The sequence below is a fragment of the Lampetra planeri genome, chromosome 39 (assembly GCF_965212315.1).
Source record: "Lampetra planeri chromosome 39, kcLamPlan1.2.h2, whole genome shotgun sequence".
Classification (NCBI taxonomy): domain Eukaryota; kingdom Metazoa; phylum Chordata; class Hyperoartia; order Petromyzontiformes; family Petromyzontidae; genus Lampetra; species Lampetra planeri.
This window is the reverse complement of record NC_136145.1, coordinates 3,751,095-3,771,504: the sequence shown is the minus strand read 5'-3', so window position 1 is coordinate 3,771,504 and position 20,410 is coordinate 3,751,095. Positions and strand designations below refer to the sequence as shown.

Genomic DNA, 20,410 nt, shown 5'->3' with positions numbered 1-20,410 from the left:
CGGCTTGTGCCCGCCCTCACAGTCGGGCATATTTGCGGAATACACCACGCCGCCGTTGACCCTGGCCATTGACCGAGCAACCCAACGTTCCTACCAGCTCCCTCCGCAGGAATGTGTTTATACCACGGCGGCTCCCTATAGCAAACTGTGCAGAAAATAATATATACACATAGCTGCTAGTTAGTTGACTATTCATACGCCTAATTGAAACACGGTCAGCAGCAAACATGTAAAATTGTAATTATCGCCACGGCCCCATGGTGGAAAGTGCAGTCGACAACTCTTGTAAAATCTTTCTCTCTGGCCGCTCTGCTCACGTGCTATGAAACATAACCTATTAAATAGACTGGATATATTTCGTTCTCCTTCAAAGGCCACAAAGTGCAATTTAAAATCAAGTAGAGTTGTTTAGAAAACACGACGTACAACAAAGTAGGCAGAAAAAAAAGTCATGTTTGGCACCAAAGGAAATCAAAAACAAATATATATTTTAAAAGCCATGCAGGCAAATGAACATCAAATAAACTAAACTCAATTACCATCATGTCACTAGACACACACACACTTAAAACAAAAATGCTCGTGGACATCTTCCAAGACACACCATTCGTACAATCCATTGGCAGTGTGCGGTTTTCGCGAGTGTGCAAAATTGGTGGAAATCGCTCAATCAGTAACAAGCAATCTCGGCCGAACACAAACACCGACAAACGCCTTCGATTCTTTAACGGCGCCACCTAAAAATCGTCACTCCACGTTACCGCGCCGAGGGAACACAGGCAGGAAAATGTCGACACCACGCCAAAAAGTGTATCTTGCCCGCAAAACATCGCAGAAAAAAGGCACGACTCCCAAATCACGCCTTGTGTACGTGCCACGTCACCGCCACAGTTTGGTTGTACAACGCTCTCAGCCTTGTCAAGACCACCAACTCAAGAGAGAGAGAGATGGAAAGGTCCGCCGAATGTTTGCGAACATTTTTGCTTTCTTTGACGGGGGTCCCCCCCCCCCCACCCTTTACAGAAAGTGTTTGACGCAGGGTGGTGTCTGGCACAATTCAAGTGCGACCCGTCACACGAAAATTCTCACACAGCGTTGGGAAATCTTACAAGTGGCCGTCCCAAACCCCACGGCTCCCGCGCGGGTACAGCGAATGGTTTTTCGAGCATTGGCAGGAACTCACCTCGCACACAACTTCCTTGCTCTCGGTCACATCGAGACATTAGTGTACAGTAAAAGAGGGGTGGAATTATTCACCCCCCAACCCTGGCGAGTCGATGAGCATGCACCGCGATTCAATTCAAGAGGAGTCTTTTTTTACATTGTGGCGAATTCAGTGCTTCGAGTGGATGATGAGGATGACAGTCAACCCCATTAGCCGATATACAAATAGCAAAAAAAAACACGTAAGATTCGTACGCACGCAATAAAATGCAACGTGTTGAGGTTAGGAATCGATAATAATCGATTAATGATACATGTTTACACCACGAGTGCAAAGCCTGCTCGACATGGTAACATTGATCTCTTGACTATTGTGATACCAGGCAGGAAATAGGACGGTGTCTGATCGTACAAAGTCCTTTGAATACACCTTCACCTCTGCTATAGCAAAAAGGACAATAAAACAAATGAAATAATGATCTTGATTCAAACGCACACAACACTGGCCATGCATAGACTTGATATTGCTTCATTAATTATGAACACAGTGCGAGCACTCAAAGTTCAGAAGGAACACACGCTCATGCATCAGACCAGGGAAGGGATGGAAAACTTATAAGTGTCCCCACTCACTGGCACATGACGAACTCACCAGGTCGGCCGATCAAAAGACACGGGCACAGTTCCTTCATCCAATGTATCAAGCGAGTGGTTGACGTGAAAATGTTCGTGGATGCAGCGTTCACAGGCAAGTAGAATGTCTGTTGAAATGTAAGACTCATCTTGAGTTACGCTTAATATTGGTAGACATGCAGCACTGCAGTGTGTCGAAGCATGAAGGTAGTGTTGTCAAAATAATTTTTCTAGTTTTCTTAAAGTCCAAAATCAATAGTATTGAAAAGTGTGTTCACAGAAACAAAGCAACGTATGAAGAGAGAACGTGCCTAGGTATCAGACCGCGAGTCGAAAGTAAGGTTGAAAGTGTGAAACCAGAAATGTAAGCAAGAATAAATAAAACATTTAATCACCACTGCCCCATTGATTTTAGCGACACAGCCTTGCACGTGAAAGTGAAACACTCGGGTATAGGCGTGAACTGATAAACACACGTACTCGCGCAAAAGGAGGGATGTTTCTTTAAGTTAGTCACTGTGAATATGCAACTCAAATCTTGCCCTTTCAGCTGCAGAAATGAACAAAAACACGTTTTCCCCCCAAATTCACAGCATTCCACATTTGACAACTGTGTGTAGGAGAGGACTATACGGGAGAATGGGGACGGTGTATCAGTCCTTCCGTCCTCTCATCCAATAGCGGCAGTAAAACCTGCAGTGTCGGGCACGTCCAAGGTTTCGAGTCCGTATGATCATTGATGGGAGGGGGCTACATGACCGCACGCGTTTGCAATCTGAAAAATCTGCAAGCGCGTTATCATCGTTCTCAGCATCGGCAAGCGCATGTTCATCTTCACGTGCCGCGCTTGTGCCGATCGATACCAGGCATATCGCTGCCATCTTCATCACCACCACCACCGCTGCAGTTCACACTTACGGAACACTTTCCGGGGTGATAAAGCGAGTCTCAAATCACACGACGGGGGACCGCGCGCGTGACATTCCCATCTTGGCTCTTCATTAGTCCGTTACGTGTTAAGCATCAGCAGGAAACACAGCGGGGGGGCAACAAGCCGCGGTGGAGGGGCGACGACACAAAAAATAAAATCACGTAGAACCGAGCGATAATATTGTGGCCGACCCATTTTACAACAACGCAAGGCTTCTGCGACAGCTGACAACCGGCAGAACGAGACATTACGAGCAGACAGAAGACTTCAACAATGACGAGCTCGATGTCCACCACAGGCAGCCGGTCCGGACAGTCGAGGCTGTCGAGACTGTGCACGCTGATACGGACGCCACCGCCCCGGCGGTGGCAAAAGATGGTTGGAGGTGTGGGGGTGGGGGGGGGAACGGTTGGGGCCGGTCACGCGGTCACCAGATACTGGTGGTACATGAGTCCAAAGAGGCTGGTGGTGAACCAGCAGGCGCACGTCCACCACGTGAGGAAGGAGAGGATGCCCCGGTAGAGCGGAGCTGCGAACACGGCGCGCAAGCTCTGCATCGTCACCGCCACCTGGGTGACTGCCGCACCGGCATCGTCCACCAAACCCTCCGATGACGGGGCCTCCGCCGATGACGACGCGGATATGGGAGGTGGCGGCGAGGTCGTTGCAGCCACAGGTACGGAGGAGGGGCCCACGGGGATGGCAGCAGTGAAGGATTCCGGGAGAATTACCCAGGAGTGACCACCTGTGCACGAGGAAAGTTTGAGGCCAATGTTGAATTCAAAGTGCTATTCAATTGTCCAGCCCATGTTACCTGTCGTGATGATGGGGATGATCATAGCGCATCATGTGCTCCGAAAAGGGTGTTAAAGACCCAAGGATATCGTGTATATCACCCCACACGAACTGAATTATTTCAACAACAACAACAACAAAATAACAAGTCTTATTATTATGATAATAGCCTCTATTTACCCATGAAAGTATCACTGAGATTCAAGACTTCATTGAGGACGGTCCTGTATTGGGATGTTTGGTCAGTGTGGGAGGAAACTGGAATACCAGGACAAGACCCAGACATACCATGCGGTCACACACCCTTAAGCGCCACACGTACAGCCGAACAAACCCCTTGCTATACCGCCATCTCCTGACCAATTTGAAACTCAAGTTATCCACGTTTCCCTTTTAAATAATCCATGAATCTCAATGCGGCATTGCTTGGCTAAATCAACGACAATGGTTCAATCAAACTTAAATGTGCAAGACACACTGACATGAACTGCACGAGTCTAGAACCAGACTATTAAAAGCATGCCTGAAGCTGGGTTGGTGGATCGCACACAGATGGAAGAGGTCACGTGCACAAGATACTTAACTGAAGAGCTGGGCGGTGGTAACTATAAAAGGCAGCACAGCAAGTAGAGTAGTAGGTCTATATACGCTGTGTGTGCTCACACGTACCAAGGGTCTTGAGCAGAAAGACAAGATTCAGCAAGAGGACGAGTGGCGCCAGGTACTGCAGGGCGATCACGCACAGGTAGTAGAACACGCGCGCCACCTGCGTTCACAAACAGGACAAAAGCAACCCCCGCCCCCCCGTGTAGTCCTTATTTCATTTCTTTCCACTCTTATCCAACTCTTGTCGTCAAGTGCGGATTTTAAGGGATGGGTATGGGGGGGGGGGGTTTAAGAACTGGTTGAGATATCACTCGCCGCCGATATTAGCCATGGCCGGGTATTGAACTCTGGTGGCAAGGTTCATAGTGGAGAGGAAGAACAACTGCTCCGCTGCTCCACCTGTCTTTTAAGAAGGGGCTGATTCCCCAACCGGGCAGCTGTTGGTTAACGGAGTTGCACACGCCTCGACACTCCCTATAAATAGGCGGTCTGTTTATGGTCATGGCAGTAGTATTGGCTGACCAGCCAGTACTCAAACCTAGGATCTGTCACAGGCTTATTGTCAATGGGTGACGAACTAGTTACTAAAACAACAGATTCATCCAGGCCGAAACAATCCACGATATCCGTCAAATAAAAATTATAATTGTGGTAGTGCAATTGGCGGCGGTGCATGAGCACCACTAACAAAAACTCGCATTCGTCAATGGCACCTCCAATTAGCACGGTTAGCTACGTACTGTGCAAAAGAAGTTAATGATACTTTGGCACTGCCCTAAAAGGAACACAAATATATCACAGGTGATGTGTTGGCCAGTGACCCTTTTTTTATGCCGAGGATTCGGCAATGGCATCGCCGGCTGCAGAGACGTCATCTACTCCACGTTTTCCCTTATAGCCCCGAGTCACTGACAAGCGTGTTGCATCGTGCCTGTTAATGGATTACAATGAATAGCTTTATTTATCTTCTTGGTTCTTTCCGTAAAGTCACGTAGAAGGAAAGTAATAAAATAATAAAAGTAAAACATAATAAAATAATTATCACGACGTTTCGGCCACAACGCAAGCAGCCGTCCTCAGGTGAAAACCAGGTCTGTCAGGGAGACAGCGTCATTCAGACGTCATTCAGACGCTGTCTCCCCGACAGACCTGGTCTTCACCTGAGGACGGCTGCTTGCGTTGTGGCCAAAACGTCGTGAGAATTATTTTATGTTTTATTTTTATTATTTTATTACTTCCCTTCTACGTGACTTTACCGAAAGAACCAAGAAGATGAATCCCTGCAGTCACGAAAGCTTTAAATCAAAAAAGAGCTTTATTTATACTCTGTGCAAAACAGTCAAATGCCTGGCAAATATCATAGCTTGGAAAGTACAAAGTCTCATCAGCAGATTGAAGCAAATGACACTTCACGACTTCATGATCAGGGCTCCTCTCCCAAGCTGCCCCCGCCCCCCGCCTCCCCCGCCCCACTCCACCACCCCCTAATCAGGGGGTCGAAGCACCCTAACGCACCATCTTCTGCAGGTCACGCGTCCCGATGCGGCCAGCCTCGCGCTTCATCCGGTCCACTCTCTCCCGCGCCAGGTCAAGGTAAGCCTGCACACAGCCACCACAACCAGTGTCAGCCTGAATCCACTGCTGCGTACGAAAAGCCGCTCAAGTGCTGAAATTCCATCACTCTGGCATGCGATCGCATTTTGTCCCCTTGTGTTTCTATCTATATTGCCACTCCACTGCAAGTTTTGTTAATCAGTGCCCTTATTGTTGTATTTGTTCTTCAAGACGTTTCCATTAAAGTTTTAAGTGATAATCAAATATGCCTAGTGTGAGATGAGTCTCAGCAAATGAAAACATAAAATGCTTTCAACATCAGCCCTTTGACAATAAAATTATGGATGAAGGCCTCTACACACCGGGCTGTTTGACCATATTGGTTGTTCACCATCAAGCGAACGACACATTATCGTGGTATATCCATGTCCATAATTAAAAAACATATTTTCACGAGGACAAAATCAAGCACATTTACAGCTTACGTTATTTAAAGATTTTAAAAAAATATTTCCGATAGGAATTTTTAAAATCCCACTTAATCCACAAAATCACAAGCCAATTGTATAAAAACAATGCAATGCTTACGGTACTGTTGTACCGTGCGTTATTCGGCATGCCCAATAATACATTTTTTACTAATTTATTTTACTAGATAAGGCCCACTGACCAATATAGTTATTTTTCAGAAGCGACCTAGCCACAGATGATAGCTCAACGACGTAGCTTACCATGCAGAAATTGATAGCAGCCAAATACTCTAAATGCATGTCGATTCTAAATGTGAGGGGAAAAACCGGAGAACCCGAAGAAAAATCCACAAGAACACGGGTAGAGAGACACGCAAACTCCAGATATACAGGCGTCAGGGTCGGGATTGAAAACCACGCCCTCCTGTATACCAGGCGAGGTAGTTATTATCTCGCCACTGTGGCGGACAAAATCGGGGAGGAAGCGCTCAATTGGCCACGTGATCTCGAAGACGCTCCAAAGCTGGGCTTCACTCACGGTACCTGCAGGTGTGACCGCGTGAGCAGCAACCGCAGGACACACAGCAGCACGACGGCCCAGAGACGCACGGAGTCAAAGCCCTCGGGCGTCAACCTGGTGGAATTAAGAGATGGGCGATGTGAAACGATAAAAAAAAACGCACTGCGACGGAATCGCCTATCATGCAAATATTAGCCAATTCAAAAAAAGGGGCATGTCACAACCAGTGGGGATTACTCGATCCATGGATCGATTCGCAATGAATCAACACGGTGGTTAACCCACAAATTACACTCGACTTTGAGCTGGCTTCCAGATCGACTGGGTAGAATGAATACAATTAACCTCGATTCATGATCCACAATACCAAATACGGGCAAAGCCATGCCCCTTCGGGCCACATCACGCCAACTTTCAGAGCTCTGAGTGGCGATTTCGTCGGGTGTCCGATTTTATTGTACTGCACGACAGCGCCAGCTCACTCACACGGGCCCGGCTCCTCGCGCTGCAGCCCGGCTCACGATGGCCGTCCGCCACGAAAGAGACGGATGGAATTCGCCGTGACGGTTTTCGTTGGCCCGATCGTCATTTGTTTCGCAGTGAAATTGTTTAGAGCGGCGAGAGTTCGACGAATTGATGGGTGGCGAGCGTTAGGCAAAGGGGGTGAACGTCCGAAAAGGTTCAGTTGAGCGTCACGCGAGTGTCAAGTCACCGGGTCCACGGCACGTGCCGCCTACGAAGAATTATGACCGCGCTACCGTTGTATTGACAGCGTGAGTGGCGAGGGTACCCACAGGTGCAGTCTCTGTCCACGGCCCATGGGCATATTCATGAGGTAGTCTCGCGCTATGGGCTTCACCCACAGCAATGCCACAAGCAGCGGCGCCAGGAAGTTCAGGTGCAGCATGGCCCTATGTGCACACACGCAGGCGGCAATACATAAGGCAGGGCTCGTCAACAGGTGGCCCACAATCCAGATGTGGCCTGCAAAGATTCTTGAAGTGAACCGCCACAATACGGTCCAGCAAGACGTACAGCTCCACATTAGTGAGATGAAAAGAGAGAAACGAGACGGATGTAGACGCAACCAACGTTATTGAGATGAAAGAGAGATAAACAAGAGACAGATGAGAGACCTGGAGACAGAGTTAACTGTGGGGACAGGAATCTCACCCAGATGTCCCAGTTTGTAGCACAATGCACTCACCAATACAACATTGCTCCCCCTCCACACATGCACACACACACAAACATGCACACGTGCTTTCAAACGACTTCACTCCACAATATTCCCCCCGGACTCCAGACCCTTACTGCATGAACGGCTTATGGGCGTAGAGGGTGAGCGCGTCCAGGTGCATCTTGGCCAATCGGAGTCCGGGGAAGGTGAGAAACGCTCCAATCACAGCGCAGAACACGGCCAGCACCGCCTTGAAGGTCAGCTTGGAAATGGGTCCACTGAGCAGCAGGATGGGAGGGGCGGGGGTGGAGAGCGGTTTGGATTGAAGGGCAGTACCCAGGAGGGCAAGGCTGAGGTTCAGACTGAAAGCCTTTCAAGTAGAAGCCAGTGCCAAGGCCAGTCGTGGCCTCGGTGCTCTCGGCCGGGCCGATTAACGACAGCGAGCAGAGTTCACGTTGCAGTACAGAACTACGAAACCTCCCCACAATAAAGTTCTTAGAAAGCAATATTTTTTTTCGCAGATAAATTGAGCAATCCCATCAACGTTGAGAAGTTTGTATGGCGGGTTGTTATTTTGGCAAATTACACCCGACGAGTTCGAATCACGGCCCGAGTCTTCAAAGTCCCTGGACCGAAGACCTCTTGAAGCCAAGGTCAAGAACGAGAACTGAATTTTTTTTTCTTTCGAGGGCCCAAGGCCAGAAGGGCAGACGAGACAAGGGGAGACTGATTAATGAGTTTTGGCCCAGACCATTACACAAACTCCGGTTTTCTTCGCAGAAGATTTGTCTCGCCATAGAACAAGGAAGTTCACTGCATCGCCCACTTTCAGATGCGCTTCGCTTCTGCGGCCGTCTGGAATGCTCTTCCTTCTGATACTAGGAAGCCACTGGAGCTACACACTTTTACATTTAGATTAAACTCATTTCTTTAGAATTGCTTTTTGTGTTTAGTTTGGTGTCCTTCCCCCGCATCTCCGATTAGCACGGTTGGCTACGAATGGTACGAAAGAGGTTCAACATGCAGATATACAAGTCACAAGTCCCTTTTTTGCACTCACGCTGACTCCAGGCCCTGCTGATGCAGAAATCCAATGGCATTTTCCGAGAAGTTTGTGAAACCTGCAAGGAGTAGAAGACGTCACTCACAGAGGCCTCTTGCAAAGTGGAACAGACTAAACAAGGATTGGGTGTGGAAACGATAGCCATAATGTCCGCGTTAATTATCCGTGTGGAAAGTCTCAAGACTTTTTAAAGAGGGTCTTGAATCAGGATAATTGGCCAATTTCAACATCAGCCTGTCGATGGAGCTCGTGCAAGACGTTGAAGCAGTGTTGGCGGCAGCTGTTCTCCAACAATGGGAGGTGAAGGAGCAATACTCGAAATGAGCAGAGTGCCAGGGGGCTAAAATACAGCAAGTTGGTAGTGGACATAACACCTGCGCCTCTTCCGTTAACACTTTAGGTGGCCTCCGAGTTTTACCTAAACGAGCACGAACCCCGTGGTAACCTCACCACCACGTGTCAAAGTTGTTGTTGTGAATGCGTGTGTATGTGTGCGTGTGTATGTGTGCGTGTGTGCGTGTGTACCTTCGTCCAGCCCAAACTCCAGGAAGCGCTCGCTGACGATCAGCGTGCCCATGGCCTTGACGAAGAAGAAGAAGCCGAAGGTGACGCACAGTGATCGCTCGCCACCGCCCTCCGCCCCGAAGTACTGCCCCGTCAGCGAGAAGAGCACCTTCCTGCCGCCCCCACCGTCAAGGAAGACGCAAGAACTACAACTCAACTATTAAATACATTTTCATTTTACCAGGTGAGGCCCACTGAGCCGTACAGCTCTTTTTCAGAAGTGATCTGGCAACAAGTGATAGCTCAACGAAGTGGCTTAGCGTGTGGAAATTTATAGCAGCCAAATACTCGAAACGTGCGTTGAATCTAAATGTGGAGGGAAAACTGGAGGACCCGGGGAAAAATCCACGAACCACAAGCAGAACATGCAAACTCCAAATGTACAGGCGTTAGGATCGGGATCGAACCCACGGCTTCCTGTATACCAGGCGAGGTAGTTAACATCTCACCACCGTGGCGCCAACTGCGACCCCGCGATCCCCACGACACAAGACCAAAACATCTATAATCGCCCGACCTCCTGCACTCGACATCTTTCTACCCTGCTAACACCACGAGATCCGTCTCCCTCCCCACTACTCTCTTGCTGCAGATTATTTTCTGGTGCTGTCCATCGTTTTCATAAAGTATCCAAGCCTGTGAACTCCTCGATTCCAAATTCTCATCCCGGTCGTAAAGACTCCACCGCAGTGCAGAGGCCGTCGGCCATAGGTGGGGATACAGGCAGAACGCGAGGCTGAGCAGACACCAGACCAGGCCCAGGTTGAGCTCGCCGGCCGGTGCGGCGACTGTGTAGTAGGCCTCGGTGAGCACGTAGACGAGGGTCGCGTGCACCGCAAAGTCCAGCAGCCACTGGTACTCGGAGTAGTAGTGCAGCACTGAACGGGGGAACAGAGTGGCAGGCGGCGGGGGGAGACAGAGTGTTTAGTTAGATGCACTCTTCTTTCTCCACTCACACTGGGTCAGTTGGTGCGAGTACGTGTGGGTGTGTGAGTACACGTGTGTGAGTATGTGTGGGTGTGTGAATACGTGTGGGTGTGCGAGTACGTGTGGCTGTGTGAGTACATGTGTGTGAGTATGTGTGGGTGTGTGAGTACGTGTGGGTGTGTGAGTACGTGTGTGTGAGTACGTGTGTGAGTATGTGTGGGTGTGCGAGTACGTGTGGGTGTGTGAGTACGTGTGGCTGTGTGAGTACATGTGTGTGAGTATGTGTGGGTGTGTGAATACGTGTGGGTGTGCGAGTACGTGTGGGTATGTGAGTACGTGTGGGTGTGTTAGTACATGTGCATGTGCAAGTACGTGCACAGCCAGGAATGTTGCTAGCACCGTGCCAGATTCAATAGATACTCACAAAAAAAACAGCTCTTGCTCCACCAGCCTGTTAAATGGCTAATGAACAATAATTTGTATAATGTGTGTGTATGGGGACCAGTGGTTAGAACACGGTGGTGAGCACACCCATTACAATCTCGGTCATGACTAACGTCAGCTGAGAGCGATATCTGCCTGCGTGTGCGCGTGTGTGCAATAATCATGGCAACCCGCGTTAAAACGTCTGGCGGTGCACAGCACGAGCGACAAGGGGGTAGCTTTAACTTGGCCCGGGCAACCGAGCCTCAACAATGAGCACCTGGTGCAGTGCGCGAGTTGGCCAGATGTGAACCTGGCCACACACACACGCTCCCCTTACGGTTGACTTTAACAGGTGCTTGCTCACAGCACGTGTCCCTTGAGTCTGCATGGCTGCACGGAGAACATTTGTGTTTATTTGGTCTCACCCAGTGCGTCCATAGGAGACACGGGTTTCGTTTCCAGCTGCAGCTCAATGTCCTTGGGCACCGTTGCTGGCTTCCCGGCAGTCCCATTCTCCTTCCTGCACGTGTGTAAACACACACAGCAACACGCGGCATACACACACACAAGACAAACATCTCCTGTTTACACTGACGGGGGTGTTGTGGAAAATGCACAACATCAACAGCCACGATTCGTCATTGTGGCTGTGAGGTGTAAACATACACACACACTTTTCGATTTAAAGCTTTCGTGACTGCAGAGATTCATCTTCTTGGTTCTTTCGGTAAAGTCACGTAGAAGGGAAGTAATAAAATAATAAAAATAAAACATAATAAAATAATTCTCATGACGTTTCGGCCACAACGCAAGCAGCCGTCCTCAGGTGAAGACCAGGTCTGTCGGGGAGACAGCGTCTGAATGATGAATCTGAGGACGGCTGCTTGCGTTGTGGCCGAAACGTTGTGAGAATTCTTTTTATTATGTTTTATTTTTATTATTTTATTACTTCCCTTCTACGTGACTTTACCGAAAGAACCAAGAAGATACACACACACATATATACAGACAAGCACACACTAAACAAATGTCCCACGTTTAGCCTCATGGCAGAGGTGGGGAACCTATGAGATTTCATTTCAGATGGTCAGTGACCACATAAGGCTTACCACCTCTGAACGTTTGCATCTTATCTGCACTAATTGGGTACTAGTGGGATATATTTTTCTCCTTCCAATGAAACCGGGGTTTTAAGTGAAGCACGCTCAGTCTCTTCCGTCGCTGCAAGGGACTCTTTATACTCCGTCGACAGAGACGTTACTATTCGTGCCGTTATCGGATCATCTGAAAGTCCCATTGAGCCTACCATAAGGAAAGAGGTTCTCTGGCCCCAATCCGAATTTGAGAGCATCACAAGATGCCGAACACACCATTGTGCACCACAGGGAGTGAGGATGCACACAAACGAGATATATATATGGGGAAAAAAGACATTTAAAAAAACGGGGCATTGTCTTGACCTGGCACAGAAGCACAAGATCCGAAGCCACCAGAGGTATATTGGATAGAAGAATCCATCCAATGGGTTGCAGTAACAAATTCACAAAGATAACGATTTCCCCCCCCCCCATCCCGCTAATAGCATGAACAGACTGTTGGGGCAAGTGCTGTTAACGATTAGCACCTACGAAGGGCAGCACGGCACACGAGGGGATGGGTGGCCAGCACCACGCCCAGCTGCCCTTGTCCACCCAGTGGCGATGCTTACACACCGCATCAGGTACTAAGTCGACCTAGGGGAGGGCCCAGGACCGGTTCAGATAATCGTCACTGGGGGAATGGAACCCGGGTCGCCGGGTTCGTAGCGCAGAGCGCTGAACACTACACTGCCGCTTCCCACAAACCCACACAAAAACCCACGCGCGCACACACACTCTCTCCGTACCTGTCCTTCTTGAACTTTCCCTTGGGCACTTGCTTCCCGGCCAAATTCATCAGCTCCTCGTCTGAAGGGTGTCGGTAACGCACCAGGCTGCACGTGTGTGCACATGTGTGTGTGTGCAAGAAGGAATGGAACAGTTGTAATAGCAGGACACCCACAGCACGTACAAACAATACATGTACACGTGCGCATGTCCAATTTGTCACTCCACTGTTGGCGGAGGGCCTACCCACACCATGCAAGCTGTGCGGGTCGTTTGACCATACTTCACCATGCTGGTGAATGCGAGTTAGCAAGGGAGGAAGCATAGAAAGTTCAGTGCAACAACAGATGTTGTGGCACTGCTCTCTGCTGCCCACCATGTTAGCCCTGCAGCAGCCTACATCAAATTGCTGCACGGGGTGGTCACTCATCCAAGCACAACATCCAGGCTTAATCCCTCTTGGTTTCTGAGATCCTGATTATATTGATCACGTTCAGCTTGATTTGGCCACGGGTGCGCACAGAGTAATAACATTACTTTTAAACAAGCTACCGACGAGGGTGCCACTCGAATTTCAAGTTTGCTATTAGTCAAGGTTACGCCTCCTGGATTTAGCACTGGGAGTTTAAATGCAATATCTAAATATTTCTACTCTTTGGTTTTTTCGGTAAAGTCACGTAAGGTAAAAAATAATAAAAAATGAAAACGAAATTAAATGACAAGTTAAATAAATTAAATTAAAAATCAAAACAACTAAATTAAATCACGACGTTTCGGAAGCAACACAAGCCTCCGTCTTCAGGTGGAACCGCCACAGCACAATTACTGTAATGAATAAAGAGAGCTGTTTAGAGAACAGTGATTATATAGGGTAAGAGGGGGGGGGAGCCAAGGAGTGGGGGGGGATTAGCTGATTAATAGTTAAGATAAGGGTAAGTGTAAGACAAAATATTTGCTGCACACTCAAAAGAGTTTGAACATGAATTCCAGTCAATACGTAGTGATGGTATAGGCATAGATGCAGATAAGATGTGGAGGGGATCCCTGAGCAAACCTGTAAATATTATCAAATTTGAATGACATTTTCAAGCGTAGCAGCAAACGTAACAAATTGCAAGGGTGCAATTCCACGAAAACTGAAATTGAGTGGCACCCTACCACTACTCGCTACTCTTCTATTACAGTTGATGATGAGCACGTGAGAAGCTAGAGATCGTGTACCAGGCCAAACATGAGCCGGGTGTGATTCTGTACGCACCGTATAGGGTTTGCTACTTTTTGTGGATCTCTCACATTGAATGCGTGTGTGCACGAGAACAGGAGTTCGATGGACGACAAATCGAAGTTCATTACACGCCAGCACAAAACAACAAAAAATACGCGACGGCCAACACCGACACACACCCCCCCCCCCCATCCAAAACGATGTTTAATATTCAGCAAAGCAACTACGAAGACGCACACACAAGCGCTGCTGCAGATTACATAGCCGCGTTAACGACCGTGACGAAAATGGACGGACAATTTATTTTTCCTTTCAAAAACGAGCAGCCACCGCAAGAACTTCCGAGGATTTTTACGGGGTCCCCCTCATGAGCGCTGCATAACCAGCACCTGGTGACATGCGTCTGCTGACAGTTTGTGCCGCTCACCACAGCTGCCAACTTCTTGCCTGGAATCTGCAAGCGTGAGCAAAGCGAACATCGGGGGGGCCACATTTGCCCAGCACCCATCGAGTATCTTCACCTCTTGTAGCCATTCTCAATCCACTGCTGGCCTGGCTCGAGGAGCTTCTCAATGCCCTCTGGTCTCGTGCGGCAACGCCAATGCATCTCGCTTCACGAGCATTGCAAAATGTGTGGATGCCGCCCCTCGGTTTATTTTCCTGCCGGGTGCATCCTGCTTGAGTCCGCTCCAACTTTCCTCGCGGTAAAAGCGTTGCCTACGTGTGTCGCTTTGACATCGGAGGTGGGCGGTTCTCTCATTACTGCGGCAAGAGTTGGGGAAGCGAAGAGGATGGGCCACGGGGGGGTGGGAAGGGAGGATGGGGAAGGCGGTCGGCGATTCTCACCTGCCATTGCAGAGCAACCATCGGGCGAATGAGAAGTGGGGGGAGAACTTTTGCAGGAGGCTTGCCACCACCATGCTCAACACGAGCTGCACACCTATCACACCCTGCACCACACACACGCACGCGCACAGATTCCTTGGTTTAGCCATACCGATTGGCTCGGGCAAGCGCTGTTTTGAGGAGCACTTGTTAAGGTCTGCGCACAGCACACGAGGAGATAGTGTGTCTAGCACCATGTCCCACCAACATTGTCTCCCCACGTGCTGATGTTAATACACAGCACAGGCACTCATTTGAGGCTCAGTTGACCTAGGGTAGGCTCAGGATAGGTTCAGATACCAATCGTCACTGGTGCCATCCATGGCCAGGAACCGAACTCGGTTTGCCGTAGCACCCGATTCATTGTGCCCCCACTACCTGTAGATGATCTCCTCACTAACGCTGTACTATTATGTCACAAAAAACAAGAAAATCCCACTCCCCTCTGAGACCAGCGTGAACCAGTTCAACTCACCCTGCCACACGATCCCGCCCGCACCTTACAAACCCAGAAACACATATAACAACGGTGGCTTTTACCTTCGCCCTTCCAAAAACACAACTATGGAAACAAACCCTTATACGGGCTTCCAGGGGCGTGATTACAATCTGCAGTTTCAGCAAAATGTTAGGAGATTCAGCGAGGGTGTTTCTTAACCTTCTCCCTCTTGACGTTTACGAAGTTTCTGTGAAGACTTCACCGCCTACTCTTTGACAGGCAAATTGGGGACAAATTTTTTTGTATCAATAATAAACGAGAAGGAATAGTTTCGATCAATTACACGTGACTGCTGAAAGTGTGAAAGTTACATCACAACGTTACGCTTTGGTCAACCAGGCACGTGTACAATGCGATCAGCATCGTCACGTGATACTGGCCTACGTATCAGAGTAAGTGTTTGTTAGTGAGAACCTATTGAAAGCACCCCAACCACACACGATCGAAGGGGACAGCGCAGCAAAAGACACCACGTGATTTTGCAAAGCAGACGTGGAATTTTAAACAGGAGCTCTTTGGAACCAGGATCAATAAAGACAATATTTTTCACCGATTACATATTACTATAAAACTTTTGTGAACACATATATAAATGTTCCTCCAATATTATTCTTAAATGAGAATAATTATAGGCAATTACCCTTCTGCAGAGAAACATTGCCCAAAATCCTATCCACATTGATATATTTGGTTATAAGGCCGTGTTAAATCGCATAAACGGCAAAACGTGGTCAGTTTTAGTTCGACGCGTTTGTACACCACTAACAATGCGGTCGCCTAAAAATGTTCAGAGTAAAATAAATTGTCTCCATTTCCAATCCACAAAATGGTTGAAGAAGGCCTCGCTATGCCATGTCGGCCGTGGAGGCTTATTGACTCTTTACTTCACCATGCGGGCCGGTGAAGAGGGGGGGGACTGGACCGGCTCCGACATCACTCACCACCAATGTTACATGTGTGTGTATGCATTCATGTTGAACTTCTTTCGCAGCGTGCACAGCCAACCGTGCTCATCGGAGGTGCGGAAAGTGTAAGATGGGAATCGAACCTGGGTCACCGGATTCATAGCCAAGTGCACCAATGACTGTGCGACCAATCCACCCCATTTCAAGAGTATAACTCTGTTGTTTTTAAACTGGGAACAGCTAAATCTATTTTCAAGCAATGAGATTTTGCATCCCACCCAAAGGAGTGTTTTGTATTTGGGTGTTGGCACCTGTACACAAGGATATTAAGATAGAAAGTTCAGCGCAACATAAATCAACGTTGCAGTCATCACGCACACGCTGGCACACGCTGGCACCGTCACTCAAGGTGCACACAGCGAGTCGAATGACACTGCACAACCACGCGGACGTGCAGTGGCCACTAAGTTAAACACAGGAGCTGAACACGGGCAATACCACTCATATAATACATATATACATTCATGTACAGAACAGGCATTACATGTATATATAAAGAGCTAAACATAGAAATAAACTTCCAGGCAGCCAATGACTTACATATATTTACACACACCCACACACACCCTTGCACCTAAAACACACACCCCCACTCACACATGATGTTGGGCCAAGTGCTGATGGCAGGGATCTATTCAGGCCGGAACTTCCAACACCCCCCCCCCCGCATTGCACGCCTAATGCACGTGGACCTACATACACATCCCCATTTACTTGTCGAATTACACAGCTACACCTCTGCATAGCTACACACATACATGCCCAAAGAATTACTTAAACACACTCCTATTTTGCTGCAGACAAACCTCGTGCAATAACACACACATCCGTAACACTGACCTACGCAAATCACGCATTCCCCCATACTTACACATTTCACACACACCCCAATCACTTTCACCCATACACACCCCCAAACCCCCCCTTCACAATACCACCCTCATACATTGACTCCGACTCGGCTACACACATTGACGTCCCCCCATACATTGACCGACACATATCCACACACACCCCTACACAGATGCCCGTACCCCGACACACACATACACCGACACACACAAAGACACACCCATACATTGACCTCCACTGTCAAACATTGCCCCCTACTTTCACCTTCACACAACATCTCCCATTCATCGTCACATCGACAGTCCCACGGAAACCGACTCCGCTACGCCACACAACTTCACATCGCCCAGACATTCACCTACACGCACCCCAACACATCCATACACCTCAACATATCTCGATTATCACCATACATCGGCACACGCCACACACGGCCATTCATTGACCTACGCTATCCCCCCACCCCAATACATTCACCGCTGCACCTACACACACACGCACCCCGACACTCACAAGGAGGGAGACAGCTGCCAGTCTAACCCTGCTGCTGCTGCTACTGCTGCAGCTACTGACTGACTGCTCTCACCATGATCTCTTTGCAAGCGTTCCCGTGCCCAGCGCCGATCTCCCCGTGCCCAGCGTCGATCTCCACGTGCCCAGCGTCGATCTCCACGTGCCCAGTGTCGATCTCCCCGTGTCGCTCTCCCCGTGCCACTCTCCCCGTGCCGATCTCCCCGTGCCCAGCGCCGCTCTCCCCGCGTCCTCCCTCCTCCTCCTCCACCTGTCCCTTGGGGCTTCAACACTGAACCACAATTCCCACCACGCATAGGCGCGGAGCGGCCCGGTTCCCCGGCGCCATTGGTCCGCCGGTCACCGCGTGCCGTCCGCCCGCGCCAATGGGAGAGCCGCATTTGCTGATACGTGTTGGGAATTGTAAGTTGGAGGTCGCGCGGGGGGCGTAGGACCCCCGGTTCACGCTTCTCTCGCCCCACCCCCCCCCAGCCACTGCCGCGGGGCTGTTCGCAAAGCTGGCTGAAGTGCCTGATTAAAATATATACTTCTCGTACAGAAATTATACTGATTACAATTTTTTTAAGTTAAACACCATCATCATTGTAGTTTCCATTGAGCATATTAGTTAATGTTATTTCAATATTTTATTTTAATATTATTGTCTCAAGTATTGGGATCACGTTGAAATTTACATTTATCTGCTGCATGTCATCCACCTGCTGCAGTATATATATCTCAGTTTGTTATACTGTATTACATTAATATATTTAATCCTACAGTAAATGAACATCATGTTAATTTCATCAACATGTTAATTTCCACAAGGTATATCGTACAGTAGTAGTGTACAGTGCTATAATTTAGTGGGCGTGGTTATGAAAAAGTAGGCGGGGATTGCGCGAGTGGGCGGAGCTGACGTGGCTGACATTGGCACATCACTGGCACATCATTGGAAAATCGCTGAAATATCACTTAGCACATCGATATCAGGTCACTGGCATATAATTGGCACATCACTGGCACATCATTGGCACATGACTAGCACATCGCTGGCAGATCATTAGCAGCTCAGGAGCCTATTACTGGCACATCACTGGTACATCATTATAAAATTACTGGAATATCACCAGCACATCACTGGCACATAATTTACCCATCACAGACACATTGCAGACACATCACTGGCATGTCACTGAACAATCGCTGGCACATCAAAGACATCACAGACACACGTATCTCTGGAGCCCCCTACTGCCCACGTGGCGGTGAATGTACAATGTCACTTTACAGCGTCACTACTGACAGTGTTACTATGCACAGGCTCACTGCAGTGTGCCACTATTCCCAGTGTAAGTATTAACACATTCCTGCGGAGGGAGCTGGTAGGAACGTCGGGTTGCTCGGTCAATGGCCAGGGTCAACGGCGGCGTGGTGTATTCCACAAAGATGCCCGACTGTGAGGGCGGGCACAAGCCGGCGTGAGTAGGTTAAACGTTGAGTTTTATCAGGGCACCACGGGGTGACCAGCCCCTCCCCACCCAGCCCCACCCCTCCCACCCCCCACCCAGCCCCACCCTCCCTACCCAGCCCCTCCCCACCCTCCCCTCTCCACCCAGCCCCACCCCTTCCATTTTTGGATGCACGATAGACGGACGGACACAATAATCCCCTGTAGGCTGGTGGAACCAGGTGGTTCCTACCAGTCGCTTCAGTGTGCCACTATTCACAGCGTAACTATTAACAAGGTCACTAGAGTGTGTCACTATTAGCGTCACTATTCACAGCGAAAGTATTTCTATTTTGTCAATAGTGTCAATTGAGCGTGCCACCATTCACGATGGCACTATTCACAAGGGTGACTATTAACATTGGCAATAGGGTCAACATCAACCGTGTCACTTGTTCACAACGCCATTCACAACGTAAATAGCTATAGCTGCAGTGTCACGCGTGTAAATTGTTCACAACGCCACTAATCGCTGTACCACTATTTATCTTGAGCCAGGTCTCCAACCTGCTGAAGAGAAACATTTTAACAATGGGTTCGCACCATTTAATATATTTTTTTAATGCCATGCGATGTGCTTCTGCGTTGGAGCGAGCGACTTTTAATTGGAGGGTTGCGAGTTCAAGTCCTGCTTGTTGTTGTTGATTAACTCAAGGCCATCCAATGTCGACGAGATTGAGTTTCCACGAACGAGTGGTCAGCAGTGGTCGTCTTATCCACGGACTCCACAACATTCCACAAATCTGGTTGTCCGCCTGATGAAGCTAGCTGTAATTACTGGAAAAACGTCGTACTCAAATTGTAAACGTTGTGGCTTGGCTCTCTAACACACCGGTGTTGCTATACTGGTAACGAATTGGCATATTCTGTTTGCGTGACAAACCTTACTAATTGGCTGTGTCGGGTGGTGTCGGGTTTAACGACACATTTCACCCAAAAAACCCTCTATTATGGGAGATAAGAAGCCAAATGCCTCGACGCGTATTTGAGCAAGGACGTCGTGTTTGTGACCTCGTCCATGAGCTCGCCGTGGACTCGACGGCGAGTTTTGTGCACCACTTTAACTGCAGGAGCAATACTCTTTGTTTTTTTCGGCAAAAAGTCACGTAGGTACATTTTTTTTTAAATAAATGAAAAACAACTAAATTCAATCACGACGTTTCGGGCGCAACACAAGCGTCCTTCTTCAGGTGGGGACAACGTAGCGAAAGCACAACCACTTAAGTGTGTCACATGAAGAAGGACGCTTGTGGTTGTTGTTGTTGT

General features: G+C 48.8%; 1 protein-coding gene across 1 annotated transcript; it reads right to left on the bottom strand.

Annotated features, from left to right (window-relative positions):
* Positions 1-467: 467 nt before the first annotated feature.
* On the bottom strand, positions 468-17,899 carry LOC144731510 (transmembrane protein 161B-like). Its single transcript, XM_078612617.1, has 13 exons — positions 17,711-17,899; positions 14,770-14,873; positions 12,719-12,805; positions 11,259-11,353; positions 10,202-10,358; positions 9,442-9,593; positions 8,914-8,974; positions 7,988-8,131; positions 7,468-7,584; positions 6,697-6,787; positions 5,645-5,728; positions 4,193-4,289; positions 468-3,473 (listed from the first exon to the last, which is right to left on the bottom strand). The coding sequence occupies exons 1-13, from the start codon at positions 17,711-17,713 to the stop codon at positions 3,148-3,150; spliced, it is 1,518 nt and encodes a 505-aa protein (XP_078468743.1). The 5' UTR covers positions 17,714-17,899; the 3' UTR covers positions 468-3,147.
* Positions 17,900-20,410: the final 2,511 nt, after the last annotated feature.

What these genes read in the sequence shown, in the direction of transcription:
- LOC144731510 (XM_078612617.1), bottom strand. An exon ending in GGAAAGTTCAAGAAGGACAG is followed by an intron (nt 11,354 to 12,718) that starts GTACGGAGAGAG and finishes ACACACGTGCAG; the next exon opens with GAAGGAGAATGGGACTGCCG. An exon ending in GTCTCCTATGGACGCACTGG is followed by an intron (nt 10,359 to 11,258) that starts GTGAGACCAAAT and finishes TCCCCCGTTCAG; the next exon opens with TGCTGCACTACTACTCCGAG.